The following is an 18,186-nucleotide window of genomic DNA, read 5'->3' as shown; positions in this document are numbered from 1 at the left end:
ATAAATACCAGTTATTCTCCCTAGGCTCCCTGACATGTTTTCCTTAATAGAACTATTTGTATTTATATATACCTCTACTGTAGTATTCCATATTTTGTTGTAGTTGTTTGTCTCTCTTGCTAGTCTCCTAAACTCCTTAAGATCACACTTATTCTTCATATCCTGAGTATCTGTGTGGTACATAATTATAACAAATATATGTTTCAAATTGATATTTGCATGTACTCATACAAATAGGAATTCATATGACAATAACACATTGTTATGGACTGAATTGAGTTCCCCCAAAGTTTATATGTTGAAGCCTTAACCCTTAATGCGACTATATTTGGCAATAGGACCCATAAGGAAGTAATAAAGGGTAAGTGAGATCATTACGGTGAGATCATTACGGTGGGATCCTAATCCAACGGGATTGGTGTCCTTGTAAAAGGGGGAAGAGACTCGTGAGTGCTCTCTTGCTACGTGTGCACTGAGGAAGGGCCATGTGAGGACATAGTGAGAAGGCAGCAGTGTGCAAGCTGGGAGCACAGTCTCTTCCAGAAGCCAAATTAACCAGAACCTTGATCTTGGACTTCTAGCTTCCAGAACTGTGAGAAAATAAATTTCTGATGTTTAATAAGACACCCATCCTGTGGTATTTTCTTATAGCAGCCCAAGCAGACTAAGACACACATATATAAATGAGTAAGTGCAGGAGTAACTACTGCTTTAGAAAATTTTGAAAGTTCTGCATCCCTAGATCCCACTGCACATCTTTGAAAGCTGTCAACTGCTGTCTGTCTTCATAAGGATCCAACTCTATTGCCAAGTCAGTTGGCCTGCCCCCGAGAACCTTACAGCCAGGCCTATGCCAATTATGATAGGAAATAGATGGTTGTGCACCTGCCTAAAATGTTTGTTAAACTAAGAAGAATACAAGCAGTGTATTAAAGAATCAGCTCAGCTCTACCGTGGTCCTGAATGACTTATAGCCAAGACAGGCAGTATTATCAATAGAGCTGGATCTGGTTGTTGTAAGTCTGCAATTCGGTATGCCAGCACAGCCTACATCCCCCTGCAATGCATTTGCCCGTGGATAAGTTCCTGATTAGCCCTTGAGCCCTTCCCACCCAGCGTCTTTCCATCCCTGTCCCCTACAATTCATTTTCCCAAGAGCGGCCAGAGTGGTCTTAAAAAGAAATCTGATCACGCATTTCCCTTCTACTTGGGCTCTTCATGAGCATCTACAATAAACCCCAAACCTTTTACATTGGTATATGAAGCACTGTCTGGCCTCCCTCCTGCCTTCCTCTCTGCCTCTGGCTCCTACCCGTCTCCCTGTCACCCAGGGCTCTCCAGCCACGCTGGTTTTCTCTGCTGCTTCAATCATGCCAGCTTTGTCTTACCTGTGAGCCTTTGAACTAACTGTGCCTCTGCCTTTGCTCTACCCCCCTCTTCACACAGCTGACTTTCTTGTCATTCGGGGATCCATTTACATGTCACTTCTTCAGAGACCCCTTCCTTCACCACCCAGGCTGCTGTCACCCCTCTCGGTCATATCCCCTTGCTTTCATTTTCTGTACAGCACTTACTCCTATCTGGTTTGTTTATTGTCCTTTTCTCCCTACCACAGTGTAAACTCTCTGAGTGCTGGAACCCTGTCTCAAACACTACTCCAGCACCTAGAAGAGTACCTGCCACAGATGGGCTTTTAAGAAATACATGTTGAATGAATAAACCAGTGAAAAATTGACAGGTTGGAGCACCAGATCCAGAGCAAGCAGTCATGCCAGGCCCGTCTCCCTCAACGCTCGTCCTCTGTTCCCATGTGCTTAGTCACATGGGTCCTGCTCTCAACAGAGAGGCCCTCTAGGGTCTAGAAACACACTTCCTCAAAAGTCCAGCTGCTATTGCCTATCTAGTAGATTAGCTGATTGACATCCATCAAAAGTTAAATCCAATTTCTATGAACAGGGCATCTTTGGAAACTTTTTGTCAACTGCTCTCCATCCCCAACAGGCATCAGCCCCCTGACACATCAGTTTGCCACCAGCCACAGTAAACCTTACAGCCAGGCCTACATTAATTGTGACAGAAAGTAGCTAGTTATACTTGCTCCGTGTGTACTGAGGAAGGGCCATGTGAGGACATATTCTCTTGTACAGTCTCACCAGAAATCCTAGTAGGGTAGGGTACTATGGTGATTCCCATTTCACAAAAGAAATAGCCTTGCCCAAGATTGCATAATGATCATAGAATTGTTCACATAAAATGAGAAAATTGGGAAACAGAATTGTTCTTAAACGCTGTCAGTTTGTTTTCCAAGGTTTTAGTTATCTAGTCAGGAAACCGATAAACTATGGCTTTCTTTAGCTATTAATATGACATGACATTTGTTCTCTGAACAGAATTTAGCCGCTCATTCACGTTTTCTTGGCAAGTTAAAAAGCTCCAGGATCTTGAGATTTTTTTTTTCTCCCATTTTGTAGGCACTGATTTACGAAGTGCATTTACATGGGCAAGGGAATCTAGATGCAGGTAAATAGAGTTTGAGAGGGGAACTGAGTACTTGTCAAAGTTAAGAATTTCTTTTTTTTTTCTTTTTTTTAAGATTTCATTTATTTGACAGAGAGAGAGGGAACACGAGCAGGGGGAGTGGGAGAGCTTGGAGAAGCAGGCTTTCCACCAAGCAGGGAGACTGATGTGGGCTCGATCCCAGGACTCTGGGATCATGACCTGAGCCAAAGGCAGATGCTTAACGACTGAGCCACCCAGACGCCCTGAAGTTAAGAATTTCTTATTAAGGACCACTAATCCCTTTTTATTGTAAAGGGAAAAATTAAGTCACTATTCTGTCTTGCTTTGCTTTACCTTAAAAGCATAAGAATTTATTTAAAGATACTTAATGTTAGTCAAAATGCTAACCTAACACTGTTCTTTTGAAAGTTCAGTATGTTTTGAACGTTGTATTCTGGGTAGTAAGAACTTCAAAATAATATCATTATCTAACCCCAAGGAAATAACCACAGCCTCCTACTAAATAAAAGCAAAAGCAAACAAAAAAGCTTTTATTTATAATTTTAATCATAAATAGGTGCTTTGATTTTGATTCAGAGACTCTGAAGTATGTAATATTTCTTTTTTTTTGCAGAATTCCATTCCAAGATTTTTGACTCGACAATATTTTACTCTGTTAGCATTTAGAGCAGAATCACTCTAGAGATACCAATGTTCTCAGAAACAATTTCTTAAATCAGAAGGAAAAAAATTCCCTGTGATTTCCTCCATTAATACACAAAACAACCAATTCTCTTTCCGGCCAACTCTGTTAGAAGTTCTTCCTCATGGTAAACTGAAGTGTGCTAAGTTGGCCATCCTATAATTTCTACCCATTTTTCTTATTTCTCTTTTTTGGAGGTACACAAAATAGATGCACGAAATAAATATTGTGACCTCTTTAATATTAAAGCTTTTCAGATTCTTCACTCATGTAATTAAGGTTCTCTTTCTATTCTTTTGTTTTCTTTTGTTCAACCTGCTACATGTTTTCCTTCCCTTAATTCATCATTCAACATAACATTATTTTACCTTCTTCTTCGGGATAGACCCCAAATAACAATGACCCTATGACTGTGTTGCCCAGATAGATGACAATTCTCTAGATATGGTCAGAGAAGTGAAAGGAGATTGTGATTATTATGTGGAATATATATTTGTACTAATTCTGCCGAAAATTCCATTAACTTTTGGGGGAAGCAGAGTCACGTTGTTGACTTTTATTGAGCTTGAACTTAATCTAAAACCACCTTATCACTTGAAATGCCTTTAAACTAAAGTTAGTTTTCTTTTTTATTTCCAATTCCAATTCCAAATTGGAATTCCAAATTCCAATTTCCAATTTTTTATTTCCAAGCTTCTGTGACCTCAGTTTTTAATTAAAGGGCACAAACTAGAGTGTTTAATAAATATGCCCAGATTTGGAGGTGTGAAGGGCAAATATCAACCAAGGCTTGTCAGTGTCAAGTCGACTGCAAGCTCTATTCCAAGTCTGAGGGTCTTTTTAAAACCAGCCTAACTTCAGTATTGGTCTGTGATAGGAGTTTTATGTCCCACCCCCTGTACCTTCCATCTTCTCTCCTCATTGACACTGGTTCTTGGCCTGCACTGGAGACTGTTTAAAAATTTAAAACACTCTGGATTGCGTGAAATCTGCAGTATGGGTCCAATTCTTGTATAAAAGATTTTCCTCTCTCACCCTTGCCAGCCCACATAAGCCACTGCAATAATCGTCTTTTAAGTATTTGGCTTTCCAGAAGGCATCTGATAGTCTCATCTCTTGTTGAAAGGGCACAGAAATCAGGACCAACCTGCTAAAGTAGTTCTATGTCCCGCCAAGGTGGAGTATAGCTCTTCACTCTGTTTTTGACTCTGTGGGTTGGGGGGGGGAGACAGGATGGTTTCTCTCTCTCTTGTTGGTATCCCCTTACCTCATAAAGATGTTGAGTAGGTATTTGTTGAAAATTCAACAATACTTATTTAATAAGTAATTAATTTAGAGAGATAGAAGATTAAAAGAAAAAAGGAAACTCTGAAAATAGGTTGGAACAATGAATTTAGAAGTCTTCTGTTCTCTTAATGTAGTCAAAAGTGCAGAGAATTAGGAATCTGGAGACAAAGGTTCTACCAGTGGAGGAAATAATCAAAGATGTTTTAGAGCTGAGGTAATGAGGAGATAACATCTGCCATAAGGTAATTTTTGAGCTAAATTTACTCTTGTTGTATATGTTAGTAAGTGTTAGGTTTTCAAGCACTGTGGAAGTGATTTTGAAAATCTTTTGGTCATGAAAATACATCCTTAACTGCAGTAAATCTTATACAGCTAACATAAAATGATTCAGCCTTTGTTTAGATGAAAATACATATTAATCTCTTCAGTATTCATAATGGCAAAACAACTTTGCTCGTCTTATATTTGACATTTAAAAGTGCAGTTCTAATTTTGACCTTCTACATAATATCTGTACTGCATGCACTTGTTAGGAAATTAAAGCTTGAATTGGGCAAGATTCAGCTTGGCCCAGAAACTACCATGAACAATTCATTTGGAATTTGATTGAGACAAAGACTCAGAGAATCTAACTTAGGAACACATTAACCAATGCTTTTTGAACAAGGTCAGGGACCAAACACATTTTGAGGGGCTTTTTCCCAAATGTACATAAATCTCCAGCTCTACCCCATTGATTTTGATGGGGTAGGTCTGGGTTGGACCCCTGGCATAAGTATTTTTAAGAAAAGAAAAGAGAAGAAAAGGGAAAAAATTGTAAAAAGCTTCCAGGAGCAATTCTGTTATGCCTTCCAGTTCTGACTCCCGGTAGAGTCGACAAATCTGTCCCTGTAAATTGTAAAGTAATTTCTGGATTTTATTAGCCCCTTCCCTCAGCTCCAAATTCAAACTCAGAAGAATGCCTTCAATGAGTTTTATGTTCCTTTTGTTTCGTTTATATACATTGAAGATTGCTACTACACTTGTTCATTTGAACAGTGTTCTAGTGTCTTCTGTACATCAATATTTGACGTTACTATCCTTTCAGTTGTCTGAATGTGGTGAATTTCATAATGGCTAGTATTTATTGAGTATGTATTATGTGCCAGGCACATTCCATACCTTATAATGCATGAAGCTTCACATCAATCTTGCCAGGTGGTATATATTAGCCTCCTTTTACAGATAAATTAACAGTCCATTCAAGGTAAGTTTCCTGTACTCAGTCACAGTCAAACCTAGATCTTTCTGTGAAACTATGTGAAGCTCGTACTCCTTCCTCTGTTCTACACAGACAAAACTTTTCTCTGGCAATAAATACATATATTTGCTTAAAAATTATATACCCCAAAATATATCCCTTTTTGCTTCGATGTCATAGTACTTGCTCCAGGTTTGATCCCAGCGTGAGTCATCAGCATATCTCAGGTGTCTCAAATCTTGATACATCTTATTTTGTAGCTCTGAGAAAAGATTATTGATTCTCTATCTAATATATTACATTGTATGCATATTCCACATTAAAAAGTAAAGTTATTATAATTTAAAGATGTTTCATTTTCACATTGCATAAAATAAATCAATGCTTGAATGAGACAAAACTTCTGTTTATGGTGACACAGAATACTAGCTAGCATAGTAAAGGTTAAAAAGAACTTGGTTAAGGGGAAAAACAAAATCATACATTTATATTTGAATTACAGAAAAAAATGAAAATCCTTATGTAGGACGATTGCAACTGGAAGGAATGCAGTTTGGTATTAGGAACACTATCCATTGCTCGTGGCCACAATGGCAAGTAGGTTTCCAGTTGCCAATTGATTTGCATTGTTTATTTTGGCCTAGCAAGTAAGCACATTCGCTCTCTAGTTTTTTTTTTTTTTTTTTAAAGGGATAATCATTAGTTTTTTTTCAAAGGGCTTTGGCAATAATTCAGGTAGCAGAAGTTCTAGTTACAATAATTTTTGTTTCCCATTTACATCTTCTGATGACCTGGGATAATAAATTAGAACTTAAGATTTGTGCTGCGTTTAAAAAAATTTTTTTTTTTTGACAGAGAGAGACACAGCAAGAGAGGGAACACAAGCAGGGGGAGTGGGAGAGGGAGAAGCAGGCTTCCCACTGAGCAGGGAGCCTGATGTGGGGCTCGATCTCAGGACCCTGGGATCATGACCTGAACCGAAGGCAGATGCTTAACGACTGAGCCACCAGGCGCTCCTGCATTTTAAATTTTAATGAGTGGAAATATTGGAGAGCTGTAGAACTTTATGAACACTTTCTACCTTCATTTTATTAACCATAGCTACTGTGCTTGATAATAACAGTGTGGATAATATGGTGGTGAGAAAATCATGAAGGACATCTGACAGATTGGACAGAAAGAAGCAATAGACCAGATAGGTCAGAGAAACATGGCAGATGGTACTTTGGAAAAGTGAGACAAATCCAGAATGCACCAAGTAGTTTGCATAGGGTTCACTTGTTAATTGAATATTTAAGGCTATAATAACATTTTATATATTTTACATAGCTAATAAAGATTATTAAAATCTTGCATTTTGTATGTATGTTTTGCACTTAGTCATTTTACACTATTATCAGTTTTCAAATACTTAACATTGTATAAAAGTAGAACAAAATCATAGAACTGCAAAAGATCTTAGATCTTTTCTAACACTGCTTTTCATTTTATTTATTTATTTATTTTAAAGATTTTTTTTTTACTTATTTATTTGATAGAGAGAGAGAGAGAGACGGCCAGAGAGGGAACACAAGCAGGGGGAATGGGAGAGGGAGAAGAGGGCTTCCCGCCAAGCAGGGAGCCTGATGTGGGGCTCGATCCCAGGACCCTCGGATCATGACCTGAGCCGAAGGCAGATGCTTAATGACTGAGCCACCCAGGCGCCCCATAACACTGTGCTTTTTAAAGATAGGAAATTGATGTCCACAAAGTTCATTTGAAGAACAAAGTACACACATTTCCACATGTGCTCTCTTTCTCTCTCTCTCTCTCTCTCTCTCTCTCTCTCTCTCTCACACACACACACACACACGCACACGGACAAGTTGCTGGCTTCACATATAGATCAATGTTACTGTGAACATTTGTATAAATTAGAAAAAATCAAATAGGTGTTAGTTGAACCAGTAGAAATATTTTAACTTTTTCTCTTCAAAAAGGAAAAGAAAAAATTTACTTCTAAAGTCTTAAAACTTTAAATGAAGAATTATATGAAAATCAGAAAAAGTTCTAAACTATTTTAACTCATTGGAATAAAAACATAGATGTCTAATGATTTCAAAAGAACTATTTTTAAAACCTCTGAGAATTATGATTACAGCAAGACAGCCAAATTGACTAGCAAAGTCAGAATTCCTCACAATATTCTCTTTAGATACTGAGGTTTAATCCAAGCCTTATATTTGTCAGCTTTGTATTATTAGTATATTTATGTCAAAGAACTAGTCACAGGGATCCTCTCTATTTTAAGTCTATGAGAACCATCACTAGCATGCACTGACAGATGTTAAAGAATGTCTATGGAAAGAATGTCAAAAACCTCTCCAAAGGAAAGTCTTTAAAGCATGTCCTTAATAAAGAAATGCAAAACCAGATTTAATTGCCCTTTTCCTAAACAGCTCAGCCATGCAGGCTCATTTACTACAGCATATGGTCTGAGAAAGCACACAGTGGAAGACAGCAGTCCTGGTGAAGGCTGGGATTGAATCCATTTAGGCTGGAGTTCACAAAGATCAGTCAGAGGCAAGCACTTGAAGTTAAAAGAAAGAAACACAACAAGCAGTAGAAAAACACAGGCTATTTTTATTTTGAATGTGCTCATTGGAGACATCCTATTTGCCTTTCAAGACCGCAGTATTATTCAGTGGTTTTATTATGAAATATAAGATTTCTGAAAAATAATATCTGGGATGTTTTTCCTAATTAAAAAAAAGGAAAAAAAAGAGACAAAATTGCATGAAGCCACAGATATTTCTTTCTTTTTTTTTTTTGATATTATTATTTGTTACCACTGAAAGTCATCATTTTTCTAATGGGGGAGAGGTCAAAATAATGAGTCAGATGACAACAGTGTGTTCTATGTTTTATTTAAAAGGGAGGACATTATAAGCTTATATGAAGTGGTAAATTCTTACCACCCCTAAAGGGATTAAGTTTATAGTTCTTGCCAGAAGTCACAGGTAATTGAGAACTTGAGAAAAGGAAGAGGAAAAAAAAAATCTGTGAATCCTTTCATACCACTTTGTAGCATTAGGCAAGTGATTTTACTTCCATGTATCTTAATTTTATGCCTGTAATATGGGGGAAGCTATCTTTATGGAGAACTTAACTATAACCTCAAAATATCTAATAAGACAATTCAGCTCTCTATGGGTCTAGTACAATGTCACACGTGGAACTGAGGAAGAATACAAAAGGTAACAGAAAGGAGAGAAATGTTTGAGGGGTTAGTAATGGCAAACAGGTATCTGACTTTATTATTGCTGAATCTAATTACTGGTATTTATTATAACAGATTATTTTGGAATGCTATTTTTCCTGCAAAACTAGCCTTTCTGCCACAATGTGTATTTATAAATTGTGGGACAAGTATGCTTACTTGTCCATTTGAAATGGTCTAGAGCAGCACTGTGATGTGGCTTTTTAATTTAAATTTAAATTAATTAAGTATAATTTAAAATTTCAGTTCCTCACTCAACACTAGCATATTTCAAGTGCTCAAGCCTTATCTAAAGTGTTTCTGTTATCACAAAAAGTTATGTTGGGCTGTGGTGTTTGGTATTATTGATATTTTAGTTAAGTTTTTATCAGTCCATTTCAATGAAATATAAGAACATAAATCATGTATCTTAGATGGCAGGTATAGAGGGGACTGATCTACCAATGCAAAGAGTAGGCCAAAGGTTAAACTACAAAGAAGATACACTTACCACATGTAGCAAAAACACAAAAATGAAATGGCGGTGTTGTTTATGGTGATGTGATTTTTCTGAAACAGTGAACATTCTGAACAAAGTCAGTCTTCTCTTCATTTACACAGTAATCACACTTCTGGAAATTTAGTGTACACTTAAACTTTGATTTAAAAAAATAACTTGTTATCTTTAGCAGATATAGTTCTAGGCTTAGATAATTAAAAGGTTTTCCACCCACATCAGTGTCTAGCACAGATGCAGGACAACTCTGTTGTGCAGAGAGTTCTGTATATTACAGAATGTCTGCATTCCACCCACCCTCTGCTAAATGTCAACCTGATCATTGTGACAACCAAAAAGTACCTCTAAGCATTTCCAACACATTTTAGAAAACCTGTGCTTTATGGTGGGCCCAATATTCAAGACAGTGGGTCCATCCAGCCTCTTAAGATAATCATCTTAAACCTGTTTTTTGTTGGATACTTTTTATTGATTTATCTTTCTTCTTCCATATTTTTAATTTGAAAACATAATGCTGTGCATCTAATTCTTCTTTTAACACCTGCCCTTATTCATTCCTAATTAGGGTAGACTTAATTAAGTGACCAAGAATAATAAAAGAAAATTTTTTCTTTACATTTATTATGGATTTTTTTTTAAGATTTTATTTATTTATTTGACAGAGAGAGACACAGCGAGAGAGGGAACACAAGCAGGGCCAGTGGGGGAGGGAGAAGCAGGCTTCCCACGGAGCCGGGAGCCCAATGTGGGGCTCCATCCCAGGACCCTGGGACCGTGACCTGAGCCGAAGGCAGACGCCTAATGACTGAGCCACCCAGGCGCCCCTATTATGGATTTGTATATCCATTAGAAAATAAATCTGTATGGCTTTGTATGGCTTTGAGCATTAGCTCCATGAGCTTATGCAGTAAAGTCCTGGGTTTCCTTACGAAGCACTTTGGAAATAAAACAGAAGTAATTATCACAGGGCCATGATGTGTCAATAAAATGAGAACCCATTTCTTTTCCTTCAAGAAAGATAAACACTTAAAATCTAGAGCGGGGCTGCTTAATCTTACAGGTCCATGGTTGGCCTTCAGGTAATCTGTGAACCCCTTTCACGTTGTAGCAAAATTTTATTATGGGTATCTGTGCAATTTATAGAAGAGTCCATTGATACAATCAAAGGAATGAGGAAGAACTAGATAAAAGAATAGTAAAACTCCATTATAAAAAGAAGACAGGAGACAGATTCAGGTTTAGAAAAATCATGACAAGGGATGGTTGATTGGCTTAGAAGTTAAGGCTACTATTGAATATAAAATGAAGCTAAAGATTGCTTCTTGGAGGAACAAATAATGAATCTATAGAAATTGTTGTCTTCCTCTTCTAAGAAATGGTATGTGCTAAAAATACAAATAGATTCATAAAAGGCTTAAGTCCACCCAAAGTTAATGAAGCAGAGAGATAGCAGAAAGGTAAAATGGGACACCTCTTGCTGCCCCTCAGTCCTCCTGAGCCCCTCCCGAAGGAAAGTACACGGGTAGATAAATCACTGTGACCCTGTTGTGGCTGACAGTATATGTGGTTTTCTTGTTTTTAGTTATGTTGTGGTCAGTGCTGGGAAATGCGGACTGTTCAGGCTGTAGTTCTCTGAATTTTACTTGCTTTTGTTCAGAGCTATTTTGCCTCACATCCTTATTGGAAATTCAACATTCATTTCGAAAGAAATGGTTTTCATTTTTGTAGAACATTTTTGTTATATATTTTAAAAAGAAGAGTGCTTGTACCATTAAAATAAGTAAAATTTGAATCAAAGCAAATATGGGAAGAAAACCCACCTCCAAATTTCCCTTCTGTATGAATCTTTTATTGATTTCATTGTAACTGTGAAAGTGCTCTTGTACTCCGCATCACTCCAACATAGAGGATCAGTTTTTACTGGGTTTGTGTTGATGATGATGATGCTGGGAGTGGTGGTGAGTGATGGGGGATAGCTAACATTTATGAGCATTTATAAGGCTCAGCATGTGTTAATTTATTTCATGCTCACAAGAACCTAGGACATGGGTTCCCATTTTACAAATGAGGACACTGAAACAGATAAAGTAGCTCAGAGTTATATATTTATAAGTGATAAAACTGCACATGTCTAGTTCTCTGACTCCAGAGTCCATGTTCTCAGTCACTACATTGCCTTTTCTGGATTTTTATACATAGGCCAAAATCTTTGAATAAAGTGACCATTTAAAGTCTGCATAGGGGCACCTGGTGGCTCAGTCGTTAAGCGTCTGCCTTGGGCTCAGGTCATGATCCCAGGGTCCTGGGATGGAACCCCGAATCAGGCTCCCTGCTCAGCGGGGAGTCTGCTTCTCCCTCTCCCTCTCCCCCTGCTTGTGTTCCCTCTCTCACTGTGTCTCTGTCAAATAAATAAAAAAATTAAATAAAAAAGGCTGCATAAACAATCTGAGAAAAGAGTTTACTGGCATATTCATTTTATTTTTTGTTTATTTTTTAAAAGATTTTATTTATTTGAGAGAGAGAGAGAGAGAGAGAACACGAGCAGGCAGGAGGGGCATATAGGGAGAGGGAGAAGCAGGCTCCCTGACTAGAGGCTCGATCCCAGGACCTGGAGATCATGACCTGAGCCGAAGCCAGACGCTTAACAGACTGAGCCACCCAGGTGTCCCTGGCATATTCATTTTAAATCTTGCAATGTGGAACAATGGAAACCCAAATGGGAAGACTAAGTAATACTAGTGATTATCAAAGACTACAATACTGAAGGTTCACCTCGAATTACACTGGAAGAAATGGGAGTTCTCAGAAATACATTACTTTTTTTTTTTCTTTAAAAAGCGTTTCAAAGTTAAAGCAAGGATAAACTCCATATTAATTGTATGCTGCTATTTCTGTTGGAGAAGTATGCTGACCTTTCCATGTCCTGGATTTTCCAGAACGGACAGTCTTGAGTGCAGGGGTGGCAGCCCCACTCCAGGCCGTCAGTGGGCTTCGTTCAGGGAACTCTTTTTAGGTGCATTTCTCCATTATACATTCCTGACTTTCTTTTTTTCTTTCTTTCTTTTCTTTTTTTTTTTTTTTTTTAACCTATCTAAATTACCCTAGAAGACTGTCGCCACTTATGGAAAACATCTGTTACTCTTGAAGCTTGTTAATGGTGGCCACAAAGTTTTGTCACAGGTCCTCATTTTACTGGCCTTTTGTATTTATGTAGACTGTTCTGTTCTCCTGTACTTGACTGTATATAATAAACATCATTCTAGGCCAGATTTTTTTCAAGTGGTGACCAGAGGAGCCTGAGTCAGAATCACCTGAGAAGCTGGCTAAAAAGGTAAATTCCTAAGTTCCACCTCAGATTTGCCACCTCATACTCAGGGTTGCTTCCCTCTATTTGCATTTTTAACCAGTACCCCAGGTGTTTCTGATATACTGGAAAGTGTGAAAACCACTGTTCAGAAGGCTACATTATGTGAAATGTCGTCATGGTACTGTAAGAGACAGATATGAAATCCCCACCCTTAAGGATCTTATCGTCTGATAAAGGAGATAACACATGGAATTAACTGTAAGAATACAGAGTAAAAATGAAGTACCATAAAAGTAGAAACAGCTACTCTAGATAGCATAAGAGAATCTTTTAAAGGTTTTGTTTTGTTCTGTTTTATGTAGTGCACAATGCGTATATTTGGATAATTCTTTCAACACACATAAAGGCCTGCAGTTTGCTTTTCATCTCCCATTTCCATCTCACTGGGTAATTCCCAGAATTTCCATATTTTTTAGAGATGAAGGCAAAGCATTAAAATCATTAAAAGCTACTGCATCTGGGTGGCACAGTTGGTTAAGTGTCGTCTCCTTGGTTTCAGCTCAGGCAGTGATCTCAGGGTCGTGAGATTGACCCCTGTATCGGGCTCTGTCCTCAGTGTGGAGTCTGCTTGAGATTCTCTCTCCCTCTCCCCCTCCCACTCGTTTTCTCTCTCTTTAAAAGAGGTAAACAAATCTTAAAAAAAAAAAAAAAGGCCACCACATCTAAAGATGGGAACAAACTTTTGCCCTCCATAAATTACCAAGCATACTGGGCACTCATGGTGTTTCTGTTTTTATTTTAATTGGAGATTTTTATCATTTACAGACCACTTATACTGCAAACTTCTTCTTTACTATGACTTTGCCCAGAATTTTTTGTCTCTAGTGTTTGTGACATATTCAACTGTTTTTATAAAAAGTCACTGTTCATCTCCTCATGATTAGTTTATAATCTACTGATGAGTAATACTCCTAAAACTAAGTAAAAAGAAAGAAGCCAACAATTGAACAATGGAAGAAGAAAACTAACATTTATTAACCACTATATGCTAGGCACAGTGCCAGGCAAATTTCAGAGAGGTTAAGTAAAGGTACCAGTTCACATAGCTGCTAAAGCCAAGAAAATAGAAATTCTAGATCATTGGTGACCTGGTGGCTTTTATCATATTAATTTATTGACAGACATTTGAGTACCTGCTGCATCAGTACTGGAAGGATACAGAGATAAATAACAGTGCCAGATCTTGGGGGAGCATACAGACTAATGAGAAATCAGAGACTTATACAGATAACCAACACAAGTATGTGAGGGGCGCTGACATTTGCAGTCATATGCTAAGTGTTTTCAACATATTATCCCATTTAACCTTCACCTGCAAAGTAGTTGGAATCACTATCATCGTAGATGAGGAAATTGTGGTTCAGAGAAAGCAAGTTACCCAGGATTACCCAACTAGTAAGTAGCAGGGCTCAGATTTACATTAAGTCTATGACTGCAGAACCTCTTTCTTCCATGGGAATTCCAGTGACAGACTCTTCTTACGACAAGGAGAATATCAAGGTTCTCGGGAGCTGCATTTGATGTAACCAGTTCTGCCTAGAACTTAAGAATCAGTGGGATAGATGATAAGTTCAAGCAGTGCTGGCAATAGAAGCAACGGTACAGAGGGACAGAGGAATAGAAGTATGTGGGAGTGGACATTAGGCCAAGATATGGAACCCATCTTGAGAAGTGGGCTAGAAATGTGGGCTCTGAGAAGATCACATCAGACCTCAAGCTTCAGCTAAGGGGTGATGAGACTTGAAGGGTTAAGTTCAAGAAATATCTGTTAAAGAAATAAACTAAACTTGCTAACTGGATGTTGCAGGAAAGGAGGGGAGGAGGGGTCAACATGAATCAAAGCTGATTGGTTGAATTACTCTGAGTCATGCTGTAAGGACTAATGAAAGAATCTGTTAGAACATAGGGTATAGTTCCAAGTAATATAGAAAATAGTGTTCAGTCTTACCTTGTCTAGGCACTAACCTTATTTTCCCAGTGGTTAATTCATATAGAGTATGTCTTATAATTGCTGTTTTCTAAGAATATAAAGCTGTGCCTCAATTAATATTCTAGGATATCTCTTCAAATTTTTAAACAAAGATAGAAAGTAAGATCTGTGCTGTCAAATACACACTCATGTATACATACATGTAAATATACATATAGAAGGACTCGAAAATATGACTGACTTCACTATTTTACAGTTTTACAAAAGAACGTTTGCTTCTACAATCAGAAAGAAAAATATGTTTTAAAAAAAAACCAAGAAGCCTGGGGCACCTGGGTGGCTCAGTTGGTTAAGCATCTGCCTTTGGCTCACGTCATGATCCCAGGATCCTGGGATCGAGTCCTGCATCGGGCTCCCTGCTCAGTGGGGAGCCTGCTTCTCCCTCTGCCTGCAGATTCCGTTGCTTGGGCTCTCGCTCTCTCTGTCAAATAAATAAATAAAATCTTTAAAAAAAAAACTGAATAGCCTTCATGTTTACTTAATGGACCATTTATAAATTCCTTCAGAACGCCTAATCAAACATCGTGTGGAGACTACTCGTTATATGTTCTACAAAATTCCTTTTCCAGTGACTTTTTTGGAGAACTGTGTTTCTTTACTTTTCATTTATGTAAAATTATTTAATTTTTAAAATTAACTTAGAACAAAAGTGCACAGGCATACCTCAGAGATAATGCAGGCTGGGTTCCAGACCACCACAAGGAAGCAAATATTGCAATAAAGTGAGCCAAATGAATTTTTTCATTTCCCAGTGCACATAAAAGTTATGTTTACACTATACTTTAGCCTACTAAGTATGCAATAATAGCATTGTGTCTAAAAAAGCAATGTACAATTCGCCCTTGAATGATGAAGTAGTTAGGGGCGCTAGCCCCCATTCAGTAGAAAATCTGTGTATAATTTTTGGACTCCCCAGAGACTTAACTACCAGTAGCCTACTGTTGACTGGAAGTCCTACGTCTTACTGATAATATAGTCAATTAACATGTATTTTGTATGTTATGTGTATTATATATCCTGTATTCTTATAATAAAATAAGCTGGAGAGAAGAAATTGTTATCGGGGGCACCTAGGTGGCTCAGTCAATTAAGTGTCTGTCTCTTGGTTTCAGGTCAGGTCATGATCTCAGGGTCGTGAGATCAAGCCCTGCCTCGGGCTCTGTTCTGGGTGTGGAGCCTGCTTAAGATTCTCTCTCTTCCTCTCCCTCTGCACCTCCCCTGCTTGCACTTACTCTTTCTCTCTAAAAAAAAAAAAAAAAAAACACAAAACAAAATGTTACTGAGAAAAATCATAAGGAATAGAAAATATATTTATAGTACTGTACTGTATTTCTTGGAAAAAATCCACATATAAGTCGACCTGTGCGGTTCAAACCCTACTGAAAGGTTAGCTGCATATAATTTAATTAAAAAAATACTTTATTGCTAAAAACTGCAACTGTCTTCTGAGCTTTCAACCAGTTGTAATCACTGATCACAGATCACCACAACAAATATAATAATAGTGACAAAGTTTGAAATATTGTGCAAATTACCAAAATGCGACAAAGAGACACAAAGTGAGCAAATGCTTTTGAAAAAATGGCAGCAATACATTCACTTACACAGGGTTGCCACAAATCTTTGTAAAAATCGTAGTATCTGCAAAGTGCAAAGGGAAGCACATGAAACAAGGTATACCTGTATATTTAGATCTTTAAAGATTTTTGGATTTCAATCAGTAGCAATATTTTCATTCTCCTGCACCTTTTCGTAATGTTGGTATTATACTCTTAAAATACTTGATCAGGGAAGAAGGCAGATGAGTTTAGGTTTTCATTTGGTATCGTAAAATATGATTTTATTGACCAAAGTGAGCCATCGTGCATGTTATGGCTGTCATTACACTAATTACAGTGTGGTCAAGCCCCAGCGCTAAGCTTCACATTTTGACTTCTTCCCATTTTGCTTTTGTACAATTTCCTTTACTTTAAAAGAAGATTTTTAACTTTAGAAGAAAAAAATGTATCTGAAAATCTTTTTTTTCCCCTTGATTTCACTCTCTGGTTTTAAAAAATGAATGACATATTAAAATAAATGTCAATTTCGAGAATTGACTTGTTTGAATATTGGTTTGGACTGTGTTTTTCTTTTGCTTATAAAATCTTTAAAAGTCACCTTAAGATAAAAATTCTGATACATCTAAATTACTTTTCTGTCAAAAACAACTATTTCTCAGATACTGGTATAAAGTTTAAAAAAAAAAAAGAAAGATGTATTACCTCCTTTATTTTGAGCCACCACATTAAAATTAGAATTTGAGTTTTACCTTAAACTAGTTGTTCATATTGTGTATGCAGAATTCATGGAATTGTTTTTCTTACTATTTAGGAAATACCAGAAGGGAACCAGAGTCCGACTGCGGCTATTAGATCTTGAACTTACATCTAGATTCCTGGGAGCGACTGCAGATACAACTATACTAGAAGCGGATGCAATTCTCTTAGGAGTCCAGGAGAGTAAAGATGCAAAATCAAAAGAGGAACCTCGTGAATAAGAAACAAACTTTGCTTAGTGCATTCACTCCTTTTTTGTTAAACCCAGATACTCATCAAGAATGCAATTAGAAAATTGTGAATAAATGATTGAAAGAAGACATAATAAATGAAAGCTATAATTATAGCTCTTATTCATTAGAATTTTCTTTAGCTCTTTCTCGCCTCCTCCCCTCCCTTTTACACCCATTCTTCCCTTTGATTGGGGTAATATAAACTATTCTAAGAAATTCTGTCATTTAATAAATATGTTTTGAGTGCTTGCTATGTGCACGGCACTATTCAAAACAGCAGTAAACCTATTAGACAAGTTTGCTTGCTTTGTGGAGTTTCCCTTGGACTTTAGGGAAACAGAAAATAAATGGGTAAAATACATAGTGTGTTAGACAGTGATATGTGCTAAGGACAAAATACAGCAGGGAAGGGAGAGGACCTGAATAGACATTCTTCCAAAGAAGACAGTTGGCCAACAGGTACATGAGAAGATGCTCAACATCACTAATCATTAGAGAAATACAAATTAAACCACAGTGAGATCACCTCACACCTATTAAAATGTCTGTTATCATGAAGATAAGAAATAACCAGTGTTGGTGAGGATGTGGAGAAAAGGGAACCTTCTTGCACAATTGGTGGGAATGTAAATTGCTGCCACCACTGCAGAAAACAGTATGGAGTTTCCTCAGAAATTTACTAATGGAAATACCATATGATCTAGCAATTTCACTTTTGGGTATTTACCTGAAGAAAACAAAACACTAACTTGAAAAGATATCTGGACCCACATGTTCTTTGCAACACTATTTACAAT

At 37.4% G+C, this 18,186-nt stretch overlaps 1 protein-coding gene across 1 annotated transcript in view; it reads left to right on the top strand.

The window, feature by feature from the left end:
• The window catches only part of MRPS28 (mitochondrial ribosomal protein S28), a 110,583-nt gene extending 93,074 nt beyond the window's left edge, over positions 1-17,509 (top strand). Inside the window, exon 3 of the mRNA XM_027576025.2 lies at positions 17,212-17,509. Coding sequence (XP_027431826.1) covers positions 17,212-17,377 — 166 coding nt within the window. The 3' untranslated portion in view covers positions 17,378-17,509. The remainder of the gene's footprint in view (positions 1-17,211) is intronic.
• The last annotated feature ends 677 nt before the right edge of the window (positions 17,510-18,186 follow it).

Source organism: Zalophus californianus, chromosome 4, assembly GCF_009762305.2.
Source record: "Zalophus californianus isolate mZalCal1 chromosome 4, mZalCal1.pri.v2, whole genome shotgun sequence".
Classification (NCBI taxonomy): domain Eukaryota; kingdom Metazoa; phylum Chordata; class Mammalia; order Carnivora; family Otariidae; genus Zalophus; species Zalophus californianus.
This window is presented reverse-complemented; position numbering and strand designations above follow the sequence as displayed.